General features: G+C 38.3%; 1 protein-coding gene across 2 annotated transcripts in view; it reads right to left on the bottom strand.

Annotated features, from left to right (window-relative positions):
• Positions 1-386: 386 nt before the first annotated feature.
• The window catches only part of kcnh2b (potassium voltage-gated channel, subfamily H (eag-related), member 2b), a 157,060-nt gene continuing 129,946 nt past the window's right edge, over positions 387-27,500 (bottom strand). Inside the window, exons 6-15 of one of the 2 annotated variants that reach the window (XM_043226765.1) lie at positions 13,575-14,009; positions 10,715-11,114; positions 8,068-8,267; positions 5,749-6,001; positions 3,644-3,837; positions 3,176-3,278; positions 2,826-3,095; positions 1,984-2,173; positions 1,721-1,901; positions 387-1,020 (exon numbers count right to left, since the gene is read on the bottom strand). In XM_043226765.1, the coding sequence (XP_043082700.1) occupies positions 823-1,020; positions 1,721-1,901; positions 1,984-2,173; positions 2,826-3,095; positions 3,176-3,278; positions 3,644-3,837; positions 5,749-6,001; positions 8,068-8,267; positions 10,715-11,114; positions 13,575-14,009 (2,424 nt within the window). In that variant the 3' untranslated portion in view covers positions 387-822. The remainder of the gene's footprint in view (positions 1,021-1,720; positions 1,902-1,983; positions 2,174-2,825; positions 3,096-3,175; positions 3,279-3,643; positions 3,838-5,748; positions 6,002-8,067; positions 8,268-10,714; positions 11,115-13,574; positions 14,010-27,500) is intronic. The other variant, XM_043226766.1, reaches the window with a different exon arrangement.

Here is a 27,500-nt window from a genome sequence, read left to right as displayed (position 1 = left end):
CATGCTAATATGTCTTCCTTCCTCAAGAATGCTTCTATTAAATATTATAACGCTAAGTCCGATATAAAATCAATGGCTAAATATTAAGTGTTTATTATAGCATGCTTAAGAGCTTATATAATGGTTATTTTCTCATTGGTCCACGCGTCAATGGAAAACCCAAACCGATTCGCTGTCGAGTTCAAGAGTGTACCAAATAATAATTAATAATCACGCGACCGTGGCTGCAGGCCGTAAACGCCACAGACGATGAGGAAAAACCAACCAAAAACATTTGGTCCCGCCTCGATCTTCAATATTTGGTTTCGTTTGTGGTTTAAAGGATTCGGTATTGCTAAAGCTAGTGTGTTCTAACGACGAAAAACAAATCACGTCGGGTCGAAAGAAAGGAACGAACGGAAGCCAAGCGCGATCAACTCTTTGCATATTGTTCATCCAGTGTCACAACACGTGATATGCTTCATCGGTAACGGCATAGCTTTAAACACCCGCCAATCACCTCATCCAGCCAATCCAGTGTGCGTGGGCGGGGCCTCAGGCTCCGCCTCCTCCAACGACAGGACAGACACACAGAACACATCGGGTTATTATTATTATTAGAAGGGTTTTCTTCTGTTAGGCCAGCTAACACTAACGAGTTCAGTCAGTTTTGGAAGCGCCGCAGACGTGAAGATAAAGGTCGAGAGAGTCTGGAAAAAATTCAGTGCAAGACTTAATGGCTACTTGAAATGAGCAAGAATCATCCTTATTCGTTTTGGGGAGATCCGACAGCGGACGACAGCAGTATAAGACGGGTTCCGGTCCGGTCCGGCGGGGGCCTCTCTAGCTCCCGGGGTCCGAGCCGTGTTTCTGTGGGGTCTGGGAGCTCAGCGACGTGTGCGGCTCCTGCAGGGAGAAGCGCCGCTGGATGTCGGGGTCCGGCTCCGGCTCCAGGCGGGCCCCGAGGCCGGAGAACCCGGGTCGAGGAGCGGGGCTGACCGCTGCGTGGAGCTCCGCCGAGCTGCTGAGAAACTCACAGGACTGCAGGAGAAAACACAGCAGAGACGGACACTGTACTACCAGCTGGATTACTGTAGGCATATTACAAACAATTAAAACTAATTATTATTTATACAAAATGTTAGAGCATCTATAATATGATGTATACTTTAATTTTAGATTAATTTAAGTGTAAAGTATTTATAATTTAATATTAAATGATATTATATTAAATTAATAAATTATATATATATATATATATATATATATATATATATATATATATAATTATAATTCAATATTATATGTCATATATTACAATAATAGATATATTATAAGCTGCAAATTAATTAATTAATAATGATTTTAATAATTTGGCAAGAATTGCATAAAACTCTGACTAGTAAACTTTTCAGAAGTAAAACAACGTATGCAATGGACAATTTATAATTATAAAATAGATAATGTATCATTCCTGTGATTGAATGAAAGTTTTTGTATATTTAAAGAATAATTTAAGTGCCTTTATTAGGTGCTGTGTGTATATATATATATATATATATATATATATAATAATTTTCTTATTATAATTATACATAATATATAATTATAATTACATATTATATTCCATATATGTCATACTATATATATATAAAAACTTTTCAGAAGTAAAACAACGTATGCAATGGACAATTTTTCCATTTCTTCTAGATAATAGCTAATGTATCATTCCTGGTATCACCTGTGAGAGAGAGGCCGGTGTTTTGGGCTCCAGTGGAGTGACGGGCTGCACGAGGATCTCGGGGAACACGGACGCCTGCAGCGGAGAGGAAACGCTGCTGTAGGACGGAGGAACCAGCATCATCTGCCTCTGCAAGAGCTGCATGATCGCACCGATGTCCGTCGACATGCGGCTCTCCAGCCTGAGCAACACACACACACACACACAGGTTATTATGTACGCTCGCGCTCACACTCTCCGGTTCAGACCCAGCGAGCTGACACCTGTTGAGCTGTTTCTGCAGCAGCTCCAGTCTGCTCTCCATCTGGCTGCGCTGCTGCCGGCTGATGCTGCGCAGGGGAGTGCTGGGATGAGGCGAGGGTGACGGGAGATTACAGCGGGGCACCTCCTGATACTGCCTCCCTCGACTGTCCCCCCAAAAACTGAAGATATTAGACACACCTGAGAATGCACCTGAGACACACACAACACACACACCTTACTTATTAATATTAATTCACAGCATTACCATCATTTAATTATTATTTTATTTGATGATTGTTTCAATTTTATTATTATCATCATCATCATTAGTTATTTGTTTGTTATATTATTATTATTATTATTTTAATGCATTTAAACTATAAACATTTTTACCATTTCTTTCAGCCAATTTTATTTATTTTTATTTTACTTTCTACTATGACTGTTTTATTATATATTATAGCACATTATTTATAATTTATTAAATATTTAATTCATTATTTGTCAGCATATATATATATGTGTGTGTGTGTGTGTATATATGCTGACAAATAATTTATTAAATATTTAATAAATTAATATTACGCTATAATATAATATAATAAAAAATTATAGTAGAAAGTAAAAAAAAAAAAAAAAAAATATATATATATATATATATATATATATATATATATATATATATATATATATACACACACACACACACACACACACGTATATTTTTTGGTTTTGTTTTGTTTGATGGTTGTTTGTGGTGTTGTACATTATATAATATTACATAATAACATTGAAAATCTGAATATTTATAATATAATGTTTCGAATGATTTGATCTTTTTTACTATACGTCATTCTGTCACCTGATAGGGCGTTGCACGTGTTTCCTGTTTTGGGATCGCCCTTCCCCTCGGTCACATCCATGAGCGTGGTGGGAGGGGTGGGGCTTGTGTGCGCAGGCTCCTCCCCCTCATCGCCGCTGGAGTGGGAGGAGACGGCGTTGTGAGGCCCCTCCCACCCCGGTTTGAGTTTGTTCTTGTTGCTGGCCGCTTGTTTTCTGCCCCTCCGGACGGGTTTCTGATTCTTCTTGATCTCTCCGGCATCAGCATCATCTGCAGAAACAAAACATCCGTCTGCACGCATCGTCTGGAAACACTGTGTTTCTGAATATTAAAGGATGGCATTAACGGAAATAAATTGTAATCCGGCAAACCTTTTTCCGTCCGCCGTCGGAACGAAAGCTTTCTCCTCCGTAGCTTGTTGAAGCCGACGCAGTCCGAATCATCGCTGCTGGGAGATCCGGGAATCATGTTCGTCTGGGAAGTTATATTCATTCATTCATTCATTCATTGCTGATACTATCTATTATCTACTTGTCTTTACATATAAAGTTCAGACTAGAAAGAAGCTAAGACTCGTACGAGGATTAAGACATCATCCTTAGTAAAAACGTTACATATATAAAATACATTTATGTCATACTGAGTATAATTATACTTGCACTATGCACTTTTGCAATATTAAGTTTAAAATGTGTTTTAATGCCACTTTCGCTGATCTCTGAATAATATCGGACCCAAAGAATACTCAAAAAAGCTCCACTTTATCCCAATACAGTTAGTTGCAGGACACAAATGTTCTAGGGTCAGTATCTAAGCTCTTCGGGGCGAGCGTGACTCACGTCTCTGAGGTTAAAGGTGATCTCCAGGTTGCTCCAGAAGTGGTCGGAGAACTCGGGGTACATGTCCAGCACCTCCAGCACGTCTTCTCTGTGGATCTTGTGAAGGTCGCAGTACGTCAGCGCCCTCACGTCTGCGTTAGATTTCCCGGGCCGCGCGTAAAGGTTGATGGGCTCACCGAATATATCATTCTTCCCTGGGAAGCACACAAGAGCAGCGTCACACACATCCATACACAACCAGAGATCTCCTCTTTCCTAATTAGTGTGCAGGAAGACTATTAAGTAAATGTAAACACAGCAACTCCGTTTGGCTCATTAACCCTTTTTATTACATTATATTTTACTTCTACATTATAGTGAAAGCAACATGCTGCTATATATATATATATATATATTATACACTTGTGCATTTTAATGCTTTACATTTATGCATGAAATGAATTTATTTTAACAATTTATTAATTATTTATTTTATATTATTATTATTATTTTTAAACACATTGGACAAAGAATACACACTACAAACTAAATAAATAGTATAATTAAATAAATTAATAAATTAAATAAATACACCATATCTTGGTATGAATTGGATGCATATGTTATTGTTGTCAAACGATTTATTAAAGCAAGTAATCACACCCAAAATAAAAGTTCTTGTTTATATAATATATGGGTGTATAATGTGTATATTTATTATGTATCTATAAATGCATCCATGTATTTAAGAAAAAAATAAATAAAAATGTTGATACATTAAATTTATTTATATATAATATAAAAATTATAATATAAATATATAAACGTATGTACATGTAAATATTTTCTAACTATATACCGCAGTGTGTATTATACACACAATAAATATAAACAGTACACAAACATATATTATGTAAACAAAAACTTTAATTCATGTTTGACAAAAAAATACATATATGTACATATACATTATATATATATATATATATATATATATATATATATATATATATATATATATATATATATATATATATATATATATATATATATATATATATATATATATTTTTTTTTTTTTTTTTTTTTTGAGCCTGACAGTCACTAGTTTTTGAATGATTTCAAAGAAAGGCAGTGATGTTCTGCTAAATATCTGCTTTCGTCATGAGAGTGAATGCTTCCTTGACGTCTTATAAATGGTATCCTGCAGGTGGCACTACAGGATAAAGAGGATCTGTCAAACTGACCTCACAGCACAAACTGGATATATATATATATACGTCTAGCAGGGCTTCAATGAGATCCAAAAAAGATCCAAGGACCAGTTTTAATAAACGGGGAGATTTCCTAACAATGTGCAAAAATGAAAGAACTCAGACGCAGCATTTCTTTTAGCCTAATTATATCAACCAGCGCAATATGAAAAGTGAAGAGCAAATAAAAATAAAGGAATAACCATAAAGACTAGTTAAAAGGTATAGATAGATAGATAGATAGATAGATAGATAGATAGATAGATAGATAGATAGATAGATAGATAGATAGATAGATAGATATATAGAGATAGACAGATGATAGATAGATAGATAGATAGATAGATAGATAGATAGATAGAGATAGATGATAGATAGATAGATAGATAGATAGATAGATAGATAGATAGATAGACAGACAGACAGACAGAGATAGATAGATAGATAGATAGATAGATAGATAGATAGATAGATAGATAGATAGATAGATAGAGATAGATGATAGATAGATAGATAGATAGATAGATAGATAGATAGATAGATAGATAGATAGATAGACAGAGATAGACAGATAGATAGAGCTTTGATGGAGGTTCCAGGTCATCTTTTATTTCCTGAAGCTTGTCATTTCAGTGGAAAATAGTTTAAGGCATGCTTTTGTGGGAGAAAAAATAAGGGTGCAAACGGCAGTAATTTAACATCGTGTGATTCGTTTGAATATCACTGAACCTTTTTAGCAAAACAGAATCTGGTTTGGCCTCTGAATAAAAAAAATATCTTAAGATAAGAATGCGCAGATATATCGCAGCCTAATGCTAATGCTAGCAAAACTGTCCCCAAGAGTCGCATATAAAATCTTTAGAGACGACCTACCTAAGATAGCCACCACCACATCTCCCCGTAAGATCTCGATGGAGCCGCGGGAGATGAAGTAGAGCGCGGTCAGGACGTCTCCGGCGTGCACCAGCGTGTCTCCCGGCGGGGCGTGAGTGGTCTTGAACTTCATGGCCAGCGCTCGCAGGCAGCCTTTACTCGAGCCCTTGAACGCTTTACAGTTCTGCAGGAGCGTCCGGTTCAGATGCAGACAGATATCGGCCTGCAGGCACTCGGGGAAACCCTTCAGCACCTGGAGGAGCACACCGAACAACAGAGTGAGCTTCTCTGCTGAGAATGAAGCATTTATTAACCAATGCATTATTAAAACCACAATACGTGCTTGATTACGTAGTTAAAGCGCTCTCAGGCACGCTCTAAAGCAGCGAGTGCAGGAGGACAACAGGAGACGGCTTTTTCAGGCTTTTTCAGTGTTGTTGTTGATTGTGGAGACATATCTACCAGAAGCAATAGTCTGAAGTTAAACACGTCTTAATTTATCCTTCTCTAGTTGATGGACCGCGCATCAAAGAATCATCTTCTTGGATATTTGCACTAAAATATTAAGAATTTGTGAATCAATGTGATACACGCTTTAAGTAAAATGAAAAAAATATGTTCGTTTTTGCTTAAAACAAGTAAAGTTGTCTCCTAATGGGCCGAGAAACACATTCTTGTTCAACGTGCATCTTCATTAACGAAGATTTATAAACATTGTAATAAATGCACTGCTCATTCATATCAGTTAACACTATATTTAATGTCTTTGAAAGTCTCTTGCACTTGTTAAACATTAACTACGATTTGTCCCTCCATGCATTTTTAATTCGCTGCTTATTAAAAGTCAGCAAGGTGGTTGTTGAGTAAGATTAGGGACGTCAAATAAGGTCACGGAGAATAAGACATTAATATACTAATAAATGGCTAATATTCTAGTAATATGCAACTAATAATGATCACAAATGCGGTAAAATTGTGAAATATTATTTCAATTTCAAACAGCTGTTTCCTCTGTGAATATGTGCTGAGCTGTAATTTATTTCTGTGATTTTCAGCATCTTTACTCCGGTGTTCGGCGTCACGTGGTCCTTCAGATTAGCCGCCTGAGAAAGGTTTCCGATCGCTATCAACGTTGAAAGCGGAGGTGGCGCTAAATACTTCCCGTGAAAGCTGTGCCACGTTTGGTTTTTGTGAACAGAAAGAGCGCTGTGATTGTAAATGCACGCTCATAATGAATGACTAGGATTATGCAGGTCGCAAAGCATCATGGGAGATGCGGTCCCGTAAAAAAACGAGTCCTTTGCCGTCTTTAAATCAACGCTTTAACGTTTCAGAGCTCGGCGGTTCAGCAAAGGATTTTTCAGAAAAATCGATGACAACATTACGGTCCACGTCGTTTCGCTCTGCAGCGCGCAAATCAAACCGGCTCCGACCGTCCAATCAGAACGCTCCGCTGCTCCTTAATGAGAGCCGCTCATTAGTTTTCTTTACTCGGATGCGCAGTCTCGTTAAAGTCTGCAGAGGATGCGCTGAATGAACTCAGTATTTATTACACAAATCACTTTAATAGCAAGTTTGATAGTGACAAAGGAATACTCCATCGCCCAAAAACGACTAGCTGAGTTTGCTTCTTCGCCCGAATCGGAGAAACGAGGCACTCGATCGGTGTCTCGACAGTGGATGCGGATGGGTGCCGTCAGAAAACATCACAGTAATCCACAGCACTCAGTTAACATCAGAAGACAAATGCTGATCTTAAAAAGACATTTTTTTTTTACGCTTCCTCTAGTGTTCTGGTCTGAATCAGGAGAGAAATCTGCAGACGGAGCAGGACTTTGTTGCAGGAGAACAACAGGAGACGACTTTTTCAGGCTTTTTCAGTGTTATTGTTGATTGTGGAGACATATCTACCAGAAGCAATAGTCTGAAGTTAAACACGTCTCAATTTCTCCTTCTCTAGTTGATGGATCGCGCATCAAAGAATCATCTTCTTGGATATTTGCACTAAAATATTAAGAATTTGTGAATCAAAATGAATGTTTTCTGATGTTTTCTGAAAAAATATGTTCGTTTTTGCTTAAAACAAGTAAAGCTGTCTCCTAATGAGCCGAGAAACACATTCTTGTTCGACCTTTGATTATTTCTCTTACCCCGTTTGCAGATATTTCTGCTCGTTTTAGGAAAAACCTGCTTTAAAAAAAGGCATTTTATTTGTCAGGTGAATGCATCTTGATTCAATCGGACATTTGCAAACGAGAAGATCATTTTTTGCTGACTGCTGTCATATGCGCCCCGCCGGAGGTCGGAGGTCGGACTCACGGCGTTCATGTCGATGCCGTTGGTGTAGGACCAGGCGTGCTGGAAGTACTCCTCCAGCCTCTGGCGCAGCGGGTTGGGGATCTGGTGGAAGCGGATGAACTCTCTGACCCGCAGCATCTGGGTGTGATAGCGAGCCGTTCCGGAGTACAGCCGCTGGATGATGGCCGACACGTTCCCGAAGATGCTGGCGTACATGAGCGCTGAACGGGAACAGGAAGGGCACGGTTAAAAACACACCTACGCAGGAACACGCTTCACGCTTTACTGCCGCTTAGATCGGGTCGAGCTGCCGGACAGGACTAGTTATGCTGCTAACTAGCACAGTGCTGCACTGTTATAGAAATTATTATAACCAAAAAAATACACACATATATATATATATATATATATATATATATATATATATATATATATATATATATATATATATATATATATTTTTTTTTTATAACCCTGATCAAACTTTGTTTTAGATTAAATTTGTTGATTATAACCCTGCTTTCTGTCATTATTATTATTACTATTTTAATTCATTTACTTTTTAATTTTTTCATATATATATATATATATATATATATATATATATACATATAAATGAAAAAAATATATGTGTATATATATATATATATATATATATATATATATATATATATATATATATATATATTTTTTTTTTTTTTATGAATCAAACTTTGTTTTAGATTAAATTTGTTGACTATAACCCTGCTTTCTACTTTAAAGTGTCATGTTTAGTACACTGTTACTTTACACATGTTTCTGTCCAGTGTGCCTTAATCTCTAGTTTATCAGTATGTCAGTCCTGAGGATTTCTCCCTGTACTCCTCTGCAGCGGTCACTGACTGATCTCAGAGCAGGTGGGAAGCTCTGAATCACTTCAAAAGCTGCTAAAATAGCAACAAAGAAGGAGCCGGTGAAGCTCAAACACTAGAGCAAATGAACACACGTCGACGTAGTGACACACAGAAGATCTCCTTTTCTGTTCGACCAAGAACTTATATATCGTAATCTCAAAATAACCCTCAAACCTGTGTTATTAATATTTCACCATAAAAACAAAGAAATAAGACATTTTACAGAATAAAAAACCCTTCAGGTCAATTTTATTATTTCAGGTCATAAGACAGTGGCATGATTTTTATGCTAATTAAAAACGTTATTATTATTAATATATATATATATATATATATATATATATATATATATATATATATATATATATATATATATATTTTTTTTTTTTAAAGACCAAAAATATTATTTAAACTCACTATGCTATAAAATGAGAATTCTTTAATTTCACAAATGAAATAAATTCCCCTGAACCAGAGTTTTGGAGAGTTTTCTAGCACACAGACTCATTAACATGCATTAAAAGAGGGTTTTTTTGCGGTCATTAAGCTGTTTAATGCTGAATACGGCGTTCACTACAGTCTGCTCACTTCAGCTGTTGAATCTAATGAATAATCTCGTAGCGGATCGAAGAGGTCATGTTGATCTTGTCCTTTTCAACTTTTGCCCTTTTCCAAAATGTAATTCTGCGGCAGCGATGATAAATGCTTCTACCGGCCATAAAAACGGAAATTACTTCACGGTTATTGAGGTCTAATGTATGTGCGCCAGTGATATTAACTTAGCAATTTATCATTAATTGCTGCGATCAGGACCTACAAAAACGAGCTATCAGAATGATTAGTTCGGCAGAAATTAAAAAGGGAGGCCGTTTCATCAGCATGTGATGAAGTGCACAATAAAAAGAGCTCCATTATAAACCTGCTTCTAGAGAACAAACACACGCATCTCTAATGAAGCCTTAATCTGAACTACAAGACGTTCAGGAAGAAGGGCAACGCTCAAGACATGCTTTAAGAGCTCAGTGCTTGACTTGTTTGCTGCAGATCTATTAAGCTGATTTAAAAGAAATAAAAAAATGCAATATATATATATACACACACGATGTCCCTGTTTTATGATGAACGTTTTCAATGTCAGGGACAAAGTTATTTATCATCAGATTCAGATCGTAACAGAAAAAAAACAAAAATAAAAATGTGTATGTGTGTGTGTATATATATTATTAGTAGATTAATAATAACATTTAAACATTTTAAATTAAATTAACTTAATTTAAAGTAAATTAATTGTATGTTTTGTCTATTATTATTATTATTATTATTATTATTATTATTATTATTTTTAATAAAGGTATTTCATTACATAAATTTATAACACTAATTAAAAATGACAAATGTTGCCAAATGTTGAAATTTTTATTTATTTATTTTATTTAATGATCAAAATTTATTTTATTATTATTTTATTTTTAAGGATTTAGTTTTAAGGGAAATATCTTTGTTTTATTTTTCTTTAGACAAAAAGGTGCGTCTCACTTAATTCATGAAAAACCAGGGGAATTATTATTATTATTATTATTATTATTATTATTATTATTTTTTTTTAAACATAATCAAAATCATTCTCGATTCAAATATATAGATAATATATAAAATTGCACTACATCATTTTTTTTTTTTTTTTTTAAACAAAAGTGATTATTTTTTTTAGAAATGCTTCTATGATCTCGGACGTCCTCTCTCCGGCTGACCCTGCTCTACTGAAACATACTCACATCCGATCAGCATGACGCAGATGGAGAAGATCTTCTCGGAGTTGGTGTTGGGCGAAACGTTCCCGAAGCCCACGCTGGTCAGGCTGCTGAAGGTGAAGTATAAAGCGGTCACGTACTTGTCCTTGATGCTGGGTCCCGATCCTCTGATGCTGCTGTTGTGTGGGTTGCCCAGATCCACGCCGAGAGCGTGCAGCCAGCCGATGGAGCGGTTCTGCTCCACGTCCCCGATGGCGTACCAGATACAGGCCAGCCAGTGAGCGATCAGAGCGAAGGTGCACATGAGCAGGAAGAGGACGGCCGCTCCGTACTCCGAGTAACGGTCCAGCTTACGAGCCACTCGGACGAGACGCAGAAGACGCGCCGTCTTGAGAAGCCCGATCAGGGTGGTCTGCTGAGTCGGCTACAAACAGAACCACACATTTAAGGGCAGAAGGTCATTTTGAAGGAACAGTTCAGTCTATTTTTTTTTTATTCGGTCATTATTTACTTGTTCATAGGGAGCCACGTTTCCACCACTCAATAAAAAATGTAAAAGAGTAATTGCAACTTTTTATCTTAAATCTTATTTGTTTTCTCAGAATTACGAGGTAATTGTGCAAATGAGTGATATAAATCACAATGAGTTTTAAAAGTCAGAATTGCGCGACATAAATCATAATTGCGAATTATAAAGTCAGAATTGCGCGACATAAATCATAATTGCGAGTTATAGTCAGAATTGCGCGACATAAATCATAATTGCGAATTATGAAGTCAGAATTGCGCGACATAAATCATAATTGTGAGTTATAGTCAGAATTGCGCGACATAAATCATAATTGCGAATTATGAAGTCAGAATTGCGCGACATAAATCATAATTGTGAGTTATAGTCAGAATTGCGCGACATAAATCATAATTGCGAATTATGAAGTCAGAATTGCGCGACATAAATCATAATTGCGAATTATGAAGTCAGAATTGCGCGACATAAATCAAAATTGCGAATTAAAGTTAGAATTGCGCGACATAAATCATAATTGCGAGTTATAGTCAGAATTGCGCGACATAAATCATAATTGCGAATTATAAAGTCGGAATTGCGTGATATAAATCACAATTGCGAATTAAAGTCAGAATTGCGCGACATAAATCATAATTGCGAATTATGAAGTCAGAATTGCGCGACATAAATCAAAATTGCGAGTTATAGTCAGAATTGCGCGACATAAATCATAACTGCGAATTAAAGTTAGAATTATGCGACATAAATCATAATTGCGAATTATGAAGTCAGAATTGCGCGACATAAATCAAAATTATGAAGTTATAGTCAGAATTGCGCGACATAAATCAAAATTGCGAATTATAAAGTCAGAATTGCGTGATATAAATCACAATTGCGAATTAAAGTTAGAATTGCGCGACATAAATCATAATTGCGAGTTATAGTCAGAATTGCGCGACATAAATCATAATTGCGAATTATGAAGTCAGAATTGCGCGACATAAATCAAAATTATAAATTAAAGTTAGAATTGCGCGACATAAATCATAATTATGAGTTATAGTCAGAATTGCGCGACATAAATCATAATTGCGAATTATAAAGTCGGAATTGCGTGATATAAATCACAATTGCGAATTAAAGTCAGAATTGCGCGACATAAATCATAATTGCGAATTATGAAGTCAGAATTGCGCGACATAAATCAAAATTGCGAGTTATAGTCAGAATTGCGCGACATAAATCATAACTGCGAATTAAAGTTAGAATTGCGCGACATAAATCATAATTGCGAATTATAAAGTCAGAATTGCGTGATATAAATCACAATTGCGAATTAAAGTTAGAATTGCGCGACATAAATCATAATTGCGAGTTATAGTCAGAATTATGCGACATAAATCATAATTGCGAATTATAAAGTCAGAATTGCGCGACATAAATCAAAATTGCGAGTTATAGTCAGAATTGCGCGACATAAATCATAATTGCGAATTATAAAGTCGGAATTGCGTGATATAAATCACAATTGCGAATTAAAGTCAGAATTATGCGACATAAATCATAATTGCGAATTATGAAGTCCGAATTGCGCGACATAAATCATAATTGCGAGTTATAGTCAGAATTGCGCGACATAAATCATAATTGCGAGTTATAGTCAGAATTGCGCGACATAAATCATAATTGCGAGTTATAAAGTTGGAATTGCGCGATATAAATCACAATTGCGAATTAAAGTCAGAATTGCGCGACATAAATCATAATTGCGAGTTAAAGTCCGAATTGCGCGACATAAATCATAATTGCGAGTTATAGTCAGAATTGCGCGACATAAATCATAATTGCGAATTAAAGTCAGAATTGCGCAAAATATAAATTCAGAATTCAGATCTCAATTCTAAGAAAATATCAGGTTTTTCCTCATTTTTAATCAGACTCTATAAGCGTGCGTTTATATGACTTTATATCTGGTAGTTGTGAGTTTATTTCTCACAATTGCAAGTTTATAAAAAATATTTTTGCAATGGAAATTTGCGACGGAAAACGAGACAGAAATATCTTTTCAGCAATGCACGCGACATTACGAATTTAAGTGACGATCTTCCTCTGGATTTTCGTCTTGTTGTCCAGTGAAAATATTCAACGCTTTTCTCGTTTCAGTCTCGTTTTATGTAAAAATGTTTACGAATCCCAATTCAGCTATATCTCGATTTCAGGATGGTTAGATATTTGCACTTAAAAGCAAGACAAAATTTTCTAAAACCTGTTGTACATTTATTGGATTAGCGGACGCTTATTCTAAGCGTGATGATGCAAAAGAGGAACGTGGCAAGCCATGTATCATAAGACGGATGCAGCAGAAAACGGCACCTCGGTCCCCGTCTCCTCGTCGGTGCGGTCTATGAGCAGGTCGAAGGGAATGGCCGCCACCATGTCGATGAGGAACCAGCCTTTGAAGTAATGCACGGCGATGCGCAGCGGGTGGCTGACCACCTCGTCGTTGGCGTTGACGTAGGTGGTGCGGAAGTTGATGATGATGTCGATGATGAACATGGTGTCCACGATGAGGTCCACCACGTTGAGCGGGCTGCAGGAGTAGGTGCAGTTCTGGCCCGAGACGTCGTCGTCTCCGTTGAGCAGGAAGGCGGCGGAGTACGGCGTGAGGATGGCCGTGTAGATCACCAGCAGCAGGATCAGCCAGTCCCACACCGCCTTGAACGGGCTGTAGTGCAGCACCGTCCACTTGTGGATGCGCGGCGTCTGGAGCTTGTACTCCGGCAGGACGTCGGCGCCCAGCGACAGCACCTGCGCAGGAAGACGGAGAGCGGAGGGGCTGCTTAAACAGGAAGTGCTTCTCGCTGGATCGCCAGTCGGAACACAGAAGGTAAGGAAACACATTGGGTTTTTGTTGCGCGAGCCGCTAGCATTTGGTATTACCTTGCCACGGTCTGCATTTTCTCTTAATCTAAAGATGAACGGAAAAATGAAAACACACAGGAACTACACATTTTGTAGGTTTTGGCCAATTCTGGCCAATTTCATTCACGAGTAAATGAACAATAATATATTGCAGGGACGTATGAATGTACATATTATACGTATATTCAAAAACAAACAAAGTAATATTTTAAATAGTTATTGTAAATGTATAAACTAAAAGATTGTTTTCCATCTAATGAATAATTAAGTATATAACAATAATAATAATAAAGTTTATATGAAAAGTTTGTTTGCCAAAATAGATAACTTAGCTGCGTTCCTTCGTTGTTATTTTTAACGGAATCAAAATAACTGCAATTGCAATTATAAAATGTATTTTTATATAACATTGCAAATACATTTTTATATAACATTTTATAAATAAATAAAATGAATAAAAATATAAATAAATATATATATATATTTTTATAAATAACAAAATAATATATATATATATATATATATATATATATATATATAAAAATATAATATAATTTATATATATATATATATATATATATATTATAAAAATATTATATATATATATAATTTATATATATATATATATATATATATATATATATATATATATATATATATATATATATAGTTTTTCAGTGGTACTAAAACAACATTATACATAGCACTTAACACATTGTATGTGATAATAAAATACTAAGACAATAAATAAAATATATACCCACACAAACACACACATGCATTGCATGAATGACAAGACCTTAACACACACACAGCAGAGGCAATATTGATATAGTTGATATTGTAAAGGAGTGTCTAAAGCGCTAGCGCACTAGTGAGGGAGGTACTGTGTCGGTGCTCATGACCTCTGCTGATGGGTTTATATAAAGCACTTCTGCCGCTGCAGGTGAAACTCACTGAACCCCGCTGTGTGTTTATGTTTAAGTGAAGCTGTTTGGTAACACCATCCGAGACAGAAGATACTGTTCTGAACGTGTTCGGGCTGTCGGGACGTCTCTGACAGACACATCCTGACTGCGTTCACCGCAGCGCTAAAATCAGCCGCTTCACCGTCATGATTGAGCGCACGCAAGCAGAACGTGCCGAAAAATAACATGACGCATACGAAAACCCTTCCTAATGAACTCTGACAAGAAAGAGAGACCGCAAGATCTCAGCAGATCATTTCTTTCTCTCTCGTCTGCTCAGCCTTGATTGAGACAAACCACGCAAACGAAGGTTTTCCAGGACCAATACATTATATTCTCTTTATAATCTAAATAGCATTACTATATATTTATATTTAGGTCATACCAACCTACACAGTCTTTCTTATTGAGGATCGATCATGTATAGTTGGATAAATGTGCTCTACATCAGCGAAATTACAGCGGTGTGCCACAGGGCTCTATACTAGGCCCTTTTTTATTTTCAATATATATATGGCCCCTTTCGGCTCAATCTTTCGTAAATGCAACATGATGTATGGTATATATGCACATGGCACCCATTACATATCCTGATAGTTTCAAAAGGCTCTTGATGGGACTTTTTAAGATGGCTTGTAAGCAAGCTGCAATCTATGATCACAGAGCGTTGATGCATACAGCCCTGTAAGCGTGCGTAAGCCGTTTCAGATCTCCTCGTGAGCTACATGTGCGGTCTCACGAGCTCCGTGTCGGGGGTCAGCAGGGCGAGAGCAGGTCATCACGGGAAACGTCCTCCAGCGGCCTGTCTTCTCTGGCACACGTCAGCTGAACACATGACTAGATCGGGATGAGTTCTGGAGAAAATCGAAGCGGCGTTCGGCTGTTTATCGATGCAAACGTATTCAAAGATGTGCACAACAGGCATGCACCGAGGCAGCATCGTGAACGGATGCTAAATCTTTAACATTTCGGAAATATGTCCTACAGCAAATCTAAACCTTCCCAACAGTGTTAGCAAAACTGATACAAAAAGGCATTTGTTCACGCAGCCGTGAATGAACATAATTCGAATTTTTATCATAACTTTCATGCTTGACCTTTCATCTCATAACTGATTGTATCTGTCACAACTGACTCAGTATGTTATAAATTATTCGACTTTTTATCTCTTAATTGTGACATAATTTCACCTTTTTACTTAACTTTAAAAACCCAAAATTTTTGTCTCGTAATTCTACGCAGTACGTCATAATATTATTTTGATCTCGCCTCATTATTTCAACTTCAGTTTTTATCACGTAACTACAACATCGAAATTGTTTGCTTTCTCTCACAGTGGCTTTTTGTTATCAATTTTCGTCTCTCTATTTCGGCTTGGTATGTTTCAGTTTAGACGAGGCGCACAAAGGCACAGCTGTTTTCAGTGTTGATACGGCGCTAAACATCCCGTGACGAGGTCAAACGGATCGCATTTTACCAGGGGTGTGAATTTCATGCTACGAAAGATCACAAACACAATTTTATGCTGTCAAAAAAACATACTGACCAGTGCAGTCCGATTCACAAACGAGCGATTCATTTGAACCGATTCATTTGAACCGATTCCTCAACACTGCTGTTTGATGGACACTTGTTTCTTTCTCAGCTGATGATGTAATGTGTGTTTTATTTTTGACATATTTCTCTGGTGGACAGATGATGAGCTGAAGGCTGTTTGACGCTGACTCACGCATGCTTCTCTGTGACTAACTGGGATAAAATCCTGCTAAAGAATTACGAGAAATTGCTTAAAAGGTAATGTTTCGTCTTATTTCTCAGTTCACCACACTACACCAAAACATCTGTGTGTGAGAAACCATGCACACCTTCACAAATTTCAAATCTATAACCATTCAGACGATGCCTTTTTGCATTTTTAAAAGAATAATACACTCAAAATTGTGTTTGAAACGTCAGTTAACTTACAATTTGTTTATACCACACGTTTCAAATGTGTGTCACATAAAATAATGACACAAATAAATGAAATGTAAATCAGATTTAATTGAACTGAAATGTAAAGAATCAAAAAAACTAAAAAGGAGCAGAGATAAAATAAATATAACGAAATCTGCTTTAAAATAAAAAAGAAGCAAAATAATAAGAGTAAAATTCATTTAATATGTTGCTTTATTTCATTAACCATTTAACTTTTTTATTTCAGCTTTATTGGTTGTATATTTTTTACATTTAATTAAATTGAATTTAGTCTTTATTTTGTCTTGGAATAATACGTATATATATACACACACACACACACACACACACACACAGTGAGAAATATGTTTTTGTTTGGATATATAATTTAAGTAAAGTAATTTTAAGTAAATCATTTAAGTTTCATGTTAAGATTAAAAAAATATATACTGATGTAATTTCCAGCAAATTCTTCACGCAGAGATTGAACAGCTTTTTCATTGTGTAACATTTCCAGTTAATTTTTCTTATTAAACTTGAAGTAAAAAAATGAAATGACTGGACTTTTGGATGTTATTCGAGTTCAATGCATGCTCACACAGTACAAGAAGAAACAGAAATCACAAATCAGATGGCGCACACACACACACGGACGGACACACACACACACACACACACACACACACACACACACACACACACACGGACACACACACACACACACACACACACACACGGACGGACACACACACACCACACACACACACACACACACACACACACACACGGACGGACACACACACACACACACACACACACACGGACGGACACACACACACACACACACACGGACGGACACACACACACCACACACACACACACACACACACACACACACACACACACACACGGACGGACACACACACACACACACACACACACACACACACACACACACACACACACACGGACGGACACACACACACCACACACACACACACACACACGGACACACACACACACACGGACGGACACACACACACACACACACACACACACACACACACACACACACACACACGGACGGACACACACACACACACACACACACACACACACACGGACACACACACACACACACACACACGGACGGACACACACACACAAACAAACACACTAACACACACACACACACACACACACACACACACACACACGGACACACACACGGACGGACACACACACACACACACACACACATGAATATATGACTCAAAAAATGTATCATGTTTCATTGGATATCAGTTTGAATGCAGAAAAGAAAATTATTTTGAAAATGTAACAAATCGCAAAAATCTGAATCACAAATAAACTCTTGATATATACATTTATATATATATATATATATATGTGTGTGTGTGTGTATATATATATATTTCTATCTATGTGTATATTTATATATATATATATATATATTATATATATATATATATATATATATATATGTTTATTTATTTATATATTTCCTCCACTACGATGAAAGTTTTGTATTGTATTTCTGTTGCTGCCTGTATTAAAGCACTGTTGCTGACGAGGAAGGATCTGCGTGCTCATTCAGATGAAGCTGCATCTAACAGCGAGCAGTGAAAGCGTGTCTGCGGACATCAGCTGGCATCACGCCTGAGCTCTTCTGCAGGAATCATCTGCTCTCTTGACCTCGAACGGCCCGATCTCAGCTCAGCCGTCATTCAGCACCTATTAGAGCCGGACACGGCCCGCGTCGAGAGCCTCCTCGGGGACGTCGCGCCTTATTTATAGAATCCTCTGTCGCTAAAAAAAGCTTCTCAAACCTCCCCGGTGGAGCGTGAAGCAAAACCGTGTCGAAACACACTACAAGAAGCCAAAAGCAGGCGTAAAGGGCGACCTGTTTATCCCCGTGTCCACCGAGAGCTGAGCTTTCTGGAGTTCATCTGAACTCAAACGCTCTCGTGACGGATGGGACGCAGGGAACCAGGCCGATCGATCGCACCTTAACCCAAATCTGTGCTAAGAGATCGATTCAGTCGGCTCTCGGCATGATGAGAAGCGCGACTGCTAATGTCCGTTCCTCTTCATTTACGAAAACAGCTGGGGAGTGTCTTTAAATAAAGCTCTGGTCTGAGATTATGCCGCCGAATCCACACGAGATACGAAATCCGTTCTCCGTCCGAGGAGCTCAAGTGAGTCACGAGCTGATGAGAACAAAGTACAGACAAAAGAGTTCAACCACATGTCCACAAGAGTTTCCTTCACGCGAGAGACGCTTCCTCCTACCGCTGCAGCTAATCTGGAGCTAATATCATCAGACAACGGCAGGAAAAAAAACGTTTCAAGTCTCAAGGTACAAAAAGGACAAAATGAATAAAAATGAATGCCATGAATCCTAGTTTCTGGGTGCACTGCTCCTTTAAGTGCCATTTAAATCTATTAAAGAACACTACACGCGTGTCTATTGCATTTGTCTATTTGTCTAATGTCTATTGCATTTGATTTCTAACCAAACGAGGCAAAGCGTGCATTTAACAGCGCTTTATGAGAGTGAGCTCTCCCGCTGGAGATCTTGTTCATTGCACCGATGCTCTTTTCTGTCCATCTGTTAATTAGAGTTTTCGGTCATTTCTATTTCACATGTTCTCACTGAATGGGTGGAGGCCGATGAACTTGACAGAAGTGGACAGAACACATTATTTAAATGAATCATTTGAACGATTCTTCAGCGAGTGAACAATGACTTGAAAAAACAACAGCAAATCGATTTTTTAAAATATAATAAGTTTGTAAAATATAATATTGTGGAATTGACTATTTACATTTTAATAAGACATAAAAACAACAACAAAACATTAAATGCAATAATTAGGTATATTGTAATTAATTAACTATCATAAAAATTTTATACATACATTTGCTGTATATTATAATAATTGTATATTATAATATATATTATATATTATTTATTGTATTTGTATAGTTTTTATTAATTTTTTGAATATATATATATATATATATATATATATATATATATATATATTTTAATATATATATTGTATGTATAAAATTAACAAAAATATATATATATATATATATATATATATATATATATATATATTTTTGCTTTTGTTTGTACATTTATTTACTTTGTGAAAAGTTGTTTCTTAGGACTGAAATAAAATTATTAATATATAATTTTAATTTATTAAATTTTTTATATATATAAAATATAATATAAATTATTATTATAAAAATGTTATTTATACCTGTAACTCCTGTTTAACCCTTTTTTTCTTTTATAAGAGTTTGTGTCATGACTAGTTCAGTAAATTAAAAGAATTTAATCCATTTAAACATTAAATAGCCTCTATTTTACTTTTTCAGAAGTGTGGAAATACTATAGTAAAACATTATTTATTTTTAAAGGGACAAACGTACGTAACCTTCATGCATTTAATATCTGAAATCAAACCTGAAAGAAATCCCACAGAAACCCTGAGTCAACAGTTATTTCACGGGCCAGAGGTGAACGGATTGAGGCCTGAGAAAAGCCTAATACAGCAGATCAAATATTGAACAGCCTCCATTTCTATTATAAACAATGACAGAAGCTTAGGATCTGTCAACCTAACTAGCTCTCGCTCTCTCGCTATCTCAGGAGCTCTGGGTTTGATAGCAAGATAAATAATTCATTCCTACAGCACTGCGGAAAAAATCCAGCGGATTCAAAGCAAAAGAGTCCAGAGCCAAATATCAGCCGACTCATCTGTGTGCCTCAGATCTCCTTCTCTTCTGTATCACGGATGAGTTTCACTTTAAAATAATAAAAGAGAGCGTGTGTAGTCATGCGTGGATGTTTTGCGTCTCTAATTCTCTCTCTCGGCTGCAGCTTTCTTCTCAAATCTTCATCATTACTGTTGCTTCGGGAGCCGCCGGAGCTCATGTTTTATTCTCGCTCGCTCCCGTGACGTCAGCGTCTGAACGAAGTTTCCTTCTCAGGTCTGTCGAGGATTTAAGAGCTTTAATTCAGGACAGCGAGAGCGAGCGTTTTAGGGGCGTCCGCCTGTAATCTGCTTTGGGAGACGCTCTTCCATCTGCTGGCTGATGAGGAACTTTAATAACGCACAAAGTTGCAAAGAATCCAGTTTTTTTTTTTTTACCACATTTCACAGCTTGTGACAATACTCTGGCGTTCATTGCTTGCCATTCATTTGAGACGCGGGGCCACATTATACCTACAATATTTAAATAAAGCCACATTTTTACAGAAATATTTTAATAATTCAACAACAAAACTGCATGTCCACAGCGCTTTTTATTCTTCTTTTATTAGCCTTTTTAATGATTTTACCATTTATTTATGTTTATTGTTTATTATATAAATAATAATAAAAAAATAAATAAATAATATATATATATATATATATATATATATATATATATATATATATATATATATATATATATAAAAGGTATTATTTTTATGATTTAATTATTAGATTTTTTAAATAATTTTTTTATTTTAATTTTTTTAACCCCTGCAATAATTTTTTGGACTTTAAACAAATTTAGCTTTTTTTCTAACATTTAATCTGATAAACAATTAAAATTAAAGTGTCCTTTTTTATTTACATTGTGCAACAGTTGGGTCAACAGCTTAAATGCCTCTGACTCAATAAATATTGTTGTACTGAATTCCACACTAAATGAATGAACGAATGAATAAATGCCTTTTTAGTTGACGCCTATGTGATCCGTCACTTCGACCGAGATGCCGCCTTAGAAGGGCGTTCCCTACGTAGCACTGCTCACTCGGGGTTGTGTTCTCAGACACATCTGTCATTACGAGCATGTCTTCTAGCTCACATGAGCGTGATTCAGATCTCCAGCCGCCCGTAAGAGCCCTAATTCAGCCTTTTATTTGGGCGGTGTGGGATGTATTTGGTCTAGGTGCAGCCCAGTCGCCTGGAGATGTGTGTGTGTGTGTGTGTGTGTGTGTGTGTGTGTGTGTGTGTGTGTGTTTCAGGCTCTCTAGGGACTGAAGCAATCACCTGTGACGCAAGCAGTCGATCTTAACCCTTCACATCCCTGACACGTGCTCTCCAGCGTCACATGGACCGATCCGCACTAAACCTGCGTCAGAACTGACCCTCATCAGCTTTAATTATTGAGATTCTCTATAGCGGATATCAAAGACATCCCAGCGGGACGGTGACTGCCAAAAACATCAAGACATGAAAGAGCCAGGTAATTTTGGCCAGCGAACCACCTGTGACTTTGAAATAAAAACCATCATTTCTCTGCTAATGGACACGAATGACAGGTCCATTATATCATGCAGAAACTTTGGTCTGCTCACATATACTCATTATTACAAACAATTTGGACATATATATACACGCGTGCATTTTTATAAATTATATGCACTTATATAAATTGGTATTATATCAGAGCAGATACATAGAAGAAAATAACTCTATTTTCTCGTCATTTTTCTTCCATTAAAAAAACACACTGCTACAGATGTGGTGCCATTTGCGTTTTCTAATAACTATAAATAGATGTGGAATATCTGGCACGGACCTCTGTACAGTATCAGTTATGAACAGACAAACAGATCGTGACAGATCGTTAAAGACGGAGTCTGCTGTCAAACATATCTGAGAGCGTCTCCAAGCCGCTAAGAATGAAGGCAGTCTCAGCCTACGAAGGTTTAACTTCTAGGATTAGCATGAATAATGACTTAAAAATCCTCACGCAAAGCATCGGACGTCTTGAACGCATACAAGACAGCAGTGAAGTGAACCTGAGAAAAGCTCCTACTGAATTAGTTGTGAATGATTTAATGACAGTGGTAACACAACCATATGTAGAAAGAATCTGTGATCGGTTCAGTGACTCGCTTAAAACAGCAGCTTGTTGCTTTGAATGAATCAGTTCAGCAAACGATTCAATGACTCACTCGCACAGACGGTCATGTAACCGATGGAAAACCCCAGCGCTAACGGACAAAAGTGACACAGTGAGAAGTCAATGCGGTGCCGGTTCAATCCCACAATCCTCTCTCCCTCAGCGCATCTTATCCGGGGCTTTTCTCTGATTCAGTCATCGAGAAATTAAGTCGGTTCTCCGGCGGTTCTCGAGCTCCTACAATCTCCACATTTCAGTAAGAGGATTGAAACGCGGCTGTCCTGAGATCAGTGTGTGTTCACGAACCCTCGCTCTCTATTCTAACGCTCACACTAATCAAACTCAACCCAGATCAGAGACGCTGTCCTCATAAACCACCTTCAAACTGTAATAACCACAAAAACCAACACACACATGTTGGTAATTGTGCTTCATGAGGACTCTCATGAACCCGTGTGTAACTGTATGTTGTCCTACACCAACCCTACGCCGACAAGTAACTTTATGCATATTTGAATCATTTTATGCGTTTTGAATTATGGGGACAGTGGCAGTGTCCTCAAAAAACGCTTTCAGATTTATTATTATTATGCGTTCCCATAATGCACAAAAACCAGCACACACACACACACACACACACACGCTCACCTCGGGCCCCTGAGCGGTCCGGCGGGGCGAGTTGCCAGTGTCACAGAGCGGCATGAGAGCGGAGCACTGGAGCAGCTCGGTCAGCAGCTTGAGCGCCAGCGCTACGACCATGATCCCCGCATCGGGCCGCCGCCGGTACGCCCGCCGAACACCACGGGCCCCGAGAGAGCACTTCTACAACCCACGGGCCTAAACCGAGCGCCCGCCAACATCAACCCATATCTCCACCGGATCCTCCCCGACACCTAAGAGTTCCCGCTCGAGCTTTTTCACAAACGCTGGGATGCCGAGCCGTCTCCAACACAGATGCCCACAGCAGTCGCTTCGCATTAGTGCACGCCGAGAGCAGAAGCTCTACTAGAATCTACTTCTGTCAGAGAGAGAGAGACAGAGAGAAAGAGAGACAGAGAGAGAGAGAGAGAGAGAGAGAGAGAGAGAGAGAGAGAGAGAGAGAGAGAGAGAGAGAGAGAGAGAAAGAGACAGAGAGAGAGAGAGAGACAGAGAGAAAGAGACAGAGAGAGAGAGAGAGAGAGAGAGAGAGAGAGAGAGAGAGAGAGAGAGAGAGAGAGAGAGAGAGAGAGAGAGAGAGAGAGAGAGAGAGAGAGAGAGAGAGAGAGAGAGAGAGACAGAGAGAGAGAGAGAGAGAGAGAGAGAGAGAGAGAGAGAGAGAGAGAGAGAGAGAGAGAGAGAGAGAGAGAGAGAGAGAGAGAGAGAGAGAGACAGAGAGAGAGAGAGAGAGAGAGAGAGAGAGAGAGAGAGAGACAGAGAGAGAGAGAGAGAGAGAGAGAGAGAGAAAGAGACAGAGAGAGAGAGAGAGAGAGAGACTCGTTCCCGCGCTAGCAGACATGCTCTGTTGAAGATAATGGGAGAGGAAGGGAGGGAGTGAGAAGAGCGCAGACCCAAGCTCAGAAACGGGAAGAACAACACAAAAAAATAAAGTAATGCGAGATAAGGTGGGCGAAACGAGATGACATCAGATGATTTAGAAATCGAGCGCAAAAACAAGAGCGAGAGGAAAGGGCTGAAGAGCACTGGAGCAGAAACCACCACGAACATTTCTGCTTCCTCCCTCTGTTCTCTGTCGCACCGCAAAAGTCACCGCTTTCGCTTTGTTCTACGTGGAAAAAAATCACGTCGACTTCAACTTCCCGCAAAGACTTTTTGGTTTTTTGAGAATAAAGTGATTTTTATCTGCGAAAAGTATGAAACCCTTGTTCCATTTTGATTAATGATGTTCAAATCAACACCCAGAAAAACTCAGCAACCCCCTAGCAACCACCCACTACACCTTAGCAACTCCCTAGCAACCACCCACTACACCTTAGCAACCCCCTAGCAACCACCCACTACACCCTAGCAACCACCTAGCAACCACCCACTACACCTTAGCAACCCCTAGCAACCACCCACTACACCTTAGCAACCCCCTAGCAACCACCCACTACACCTTAGCAACCCACTAGCAACCACCCGTTACACCTTAGCAACCCCCTAGCAACCCCACTACACCTTAGCAACCCCTAGCAACCACCCACTACACCTTAGCAACCCCCTAGCAACCACCCACTACACCTTAGCAACCCCCTAGCAACCACCCACTACACCTTAGCAACCCACTAGCAACCACCCGTTACACCTTAGCAACTCCCTAGCAACCACCCACTACACCTTAGCAACCCCCTAGCAACCACCCACTACACCTTAGCAGCCCCCTAGCAACATCCAGGATCCCGGATCATCCCAGCAACCCTTAACGATCACCCATAACACCCATAATAACAACATAACCATAAAACATATGGTTGCTATATTAATATGTATCATTTATTAGCATATATAGCACGTATATAGGCATTACATGTTAAAAGCATTATATAAGAATTGTATATAGAATATATATATAAGAAAAAAAATCCTACAAATTGTAAAAATGAAAACAACAGAATAAAATAAAAAGTCTACATGTCTTATTGGAGAAAAGCTAATTATATGGTTATTCTCAAGAGCAACTAGTTGGTTTTGTAATGATGTGGTTTTGCTCGTCTCTACACTGAACACATGAAACAGCAGAACTCAACAGACAAACGCTCTATTAATAGCACATGGCTGCAGAGCGCTAACACGACAAACAAACGCTTACGGCAAAGTTACGGCACACGTGTGTGTGTGTGTGTGTGTGTGTGTCAGCCTCAAACAACACAACACCTCTTGGCCTTTGCTGCTCATATGCTATACATGAGTACTGAGAAGAGATGTTTTTGTCACACGGTCACCTGCAGAGTCACTCCTGATCTGCAGCATTAAACTCACTGCAGCAGATACTTGCATATGCTAATGAGCAATCACAAGCTCTGCATATGCAAATGAAGACCACAGCACATCTGCATTGAATCGGCTCACTGGCCACTTCCCAGACTCTACGACGATTGGTCAATCGTTATGTTGTCATGGTAACAGGCTCTATGGAAAGCCACTGCATTTAACTTAGCAGTGTTTTACTGTACTACACACACGTTTACCTAGATATGTAAATGAGGACGTATTGTTTGACCAATATGACGTTCAAAAGAACAGCATTTGTTTGAAACAGAAATCTTTTGTAGCGTTATACATTTGTTGTGTAACATTATATGTGTGTGGATTAAAGTTGTTTTAAGCACATAATAAGTAATTAAACTATACAAATGGTAAAGCTCTCTATACTGTACATAATATACTGTATACTCACAGAGTAATGTTATTAAGTAGTATCTCACATACGATGCATCATATAATGCTTTAAACAGACCTAAACATTTCACGTTTATAAAAAAAGGGTTGCATTTAAATCCAATTTTGTGTCAAAATAATACTTCCAAATCACTTCCATTCATCACACTAGAAAAACAAAAGGTCAAGCACATTGCATCGTGGGTTGTGCATGCTGCTTATTTACTGCACATTTTTGGAAAACACCACCATTTTTCATGCATTCCCCAAAAAATGCACTTCCTCCAACTCTTCTCTGCTCTTCTGCCTCTTCCTCTTCCTCTCTGTCCTCAATCTCAGCTGACAGGTTTGTGTCCTGAGAGCCGCACAGAGACACTACAGAACACTACAGCATCACCTCAGCATTATCACCCGCTGGACCCACTGAGAGCAGGAGAGCACAAGACTCTCTTCACACCTTAGCAACCACCAGGACTTGCCTGTAACCCCCTAGCAACCACCATGACATCTTAGCAGCCCCCTAGCAACGACTCAGAACATCTTAACAACCCCCTAGCGACCACTCAGAACATCTTAGTAACCCATAGCAACCACTCTGAACATCTCATCGACCCCCTAGCGACCACTCAGAACATCTTAGTAACCCATAGCAACCACTCTGAACATCTCATCGACCCCCTAGCGACCACTCAGAACATCTTAGTAACCCATAGCAACCACTCTGAACATCTCATCAACCCCCTAGTGACCACTCAGAACAACTTAGTAACCCATAGCAACCATCCTGAACATCTCATTGACCCCCTAGCAACCACTCAGAACATATTAGTAACCCATAGCAACCACTAAGAACATCTCATCAACCCCCTAGCAACCATTTAGAACATCTCATCAACCCCTAGCAACCACTCAGAACATCTTTGTAACCCATAGCAACCACTCTAAACATCTCATCGACCCCCTAGCGACCACTCAGAACATCTTAGTAACCCATAGCAACCACTCTGACCATCTCATCAACCCCCTAGCGACCACTCAGAACAACTTAGTAACCCATAGCAACCATCCTGAACATCTCATCAACCCCCTAGCAACCATTTAGAACATCTTAGTAACCCCTAGCAACCACTCAGAACATCTTAGTAACCCATAGCAA

The sequence above is a fragment of the Puntigrus tetrazona genome, chromosome 24 (assembly GCF_018831695.1).
Source record: "Puntigrus tetrazona isolate hp1 chromosome 24, ASM1883169v1, whole genome shotgun sequence".
In the NCBI taxonomy this organism is placed as follows: Eukaryota; Metazoa; Chordata; class Actinopteri; order Cypriniformes; family Cyprinidae; genus Puntigrus; species Puntigrus tetrazona.
The sequence above is the reverse complement of the archived record's forward strand: the minus strand, read 5'-3'. Positions and strand labels throughout refer to the sequence as shown.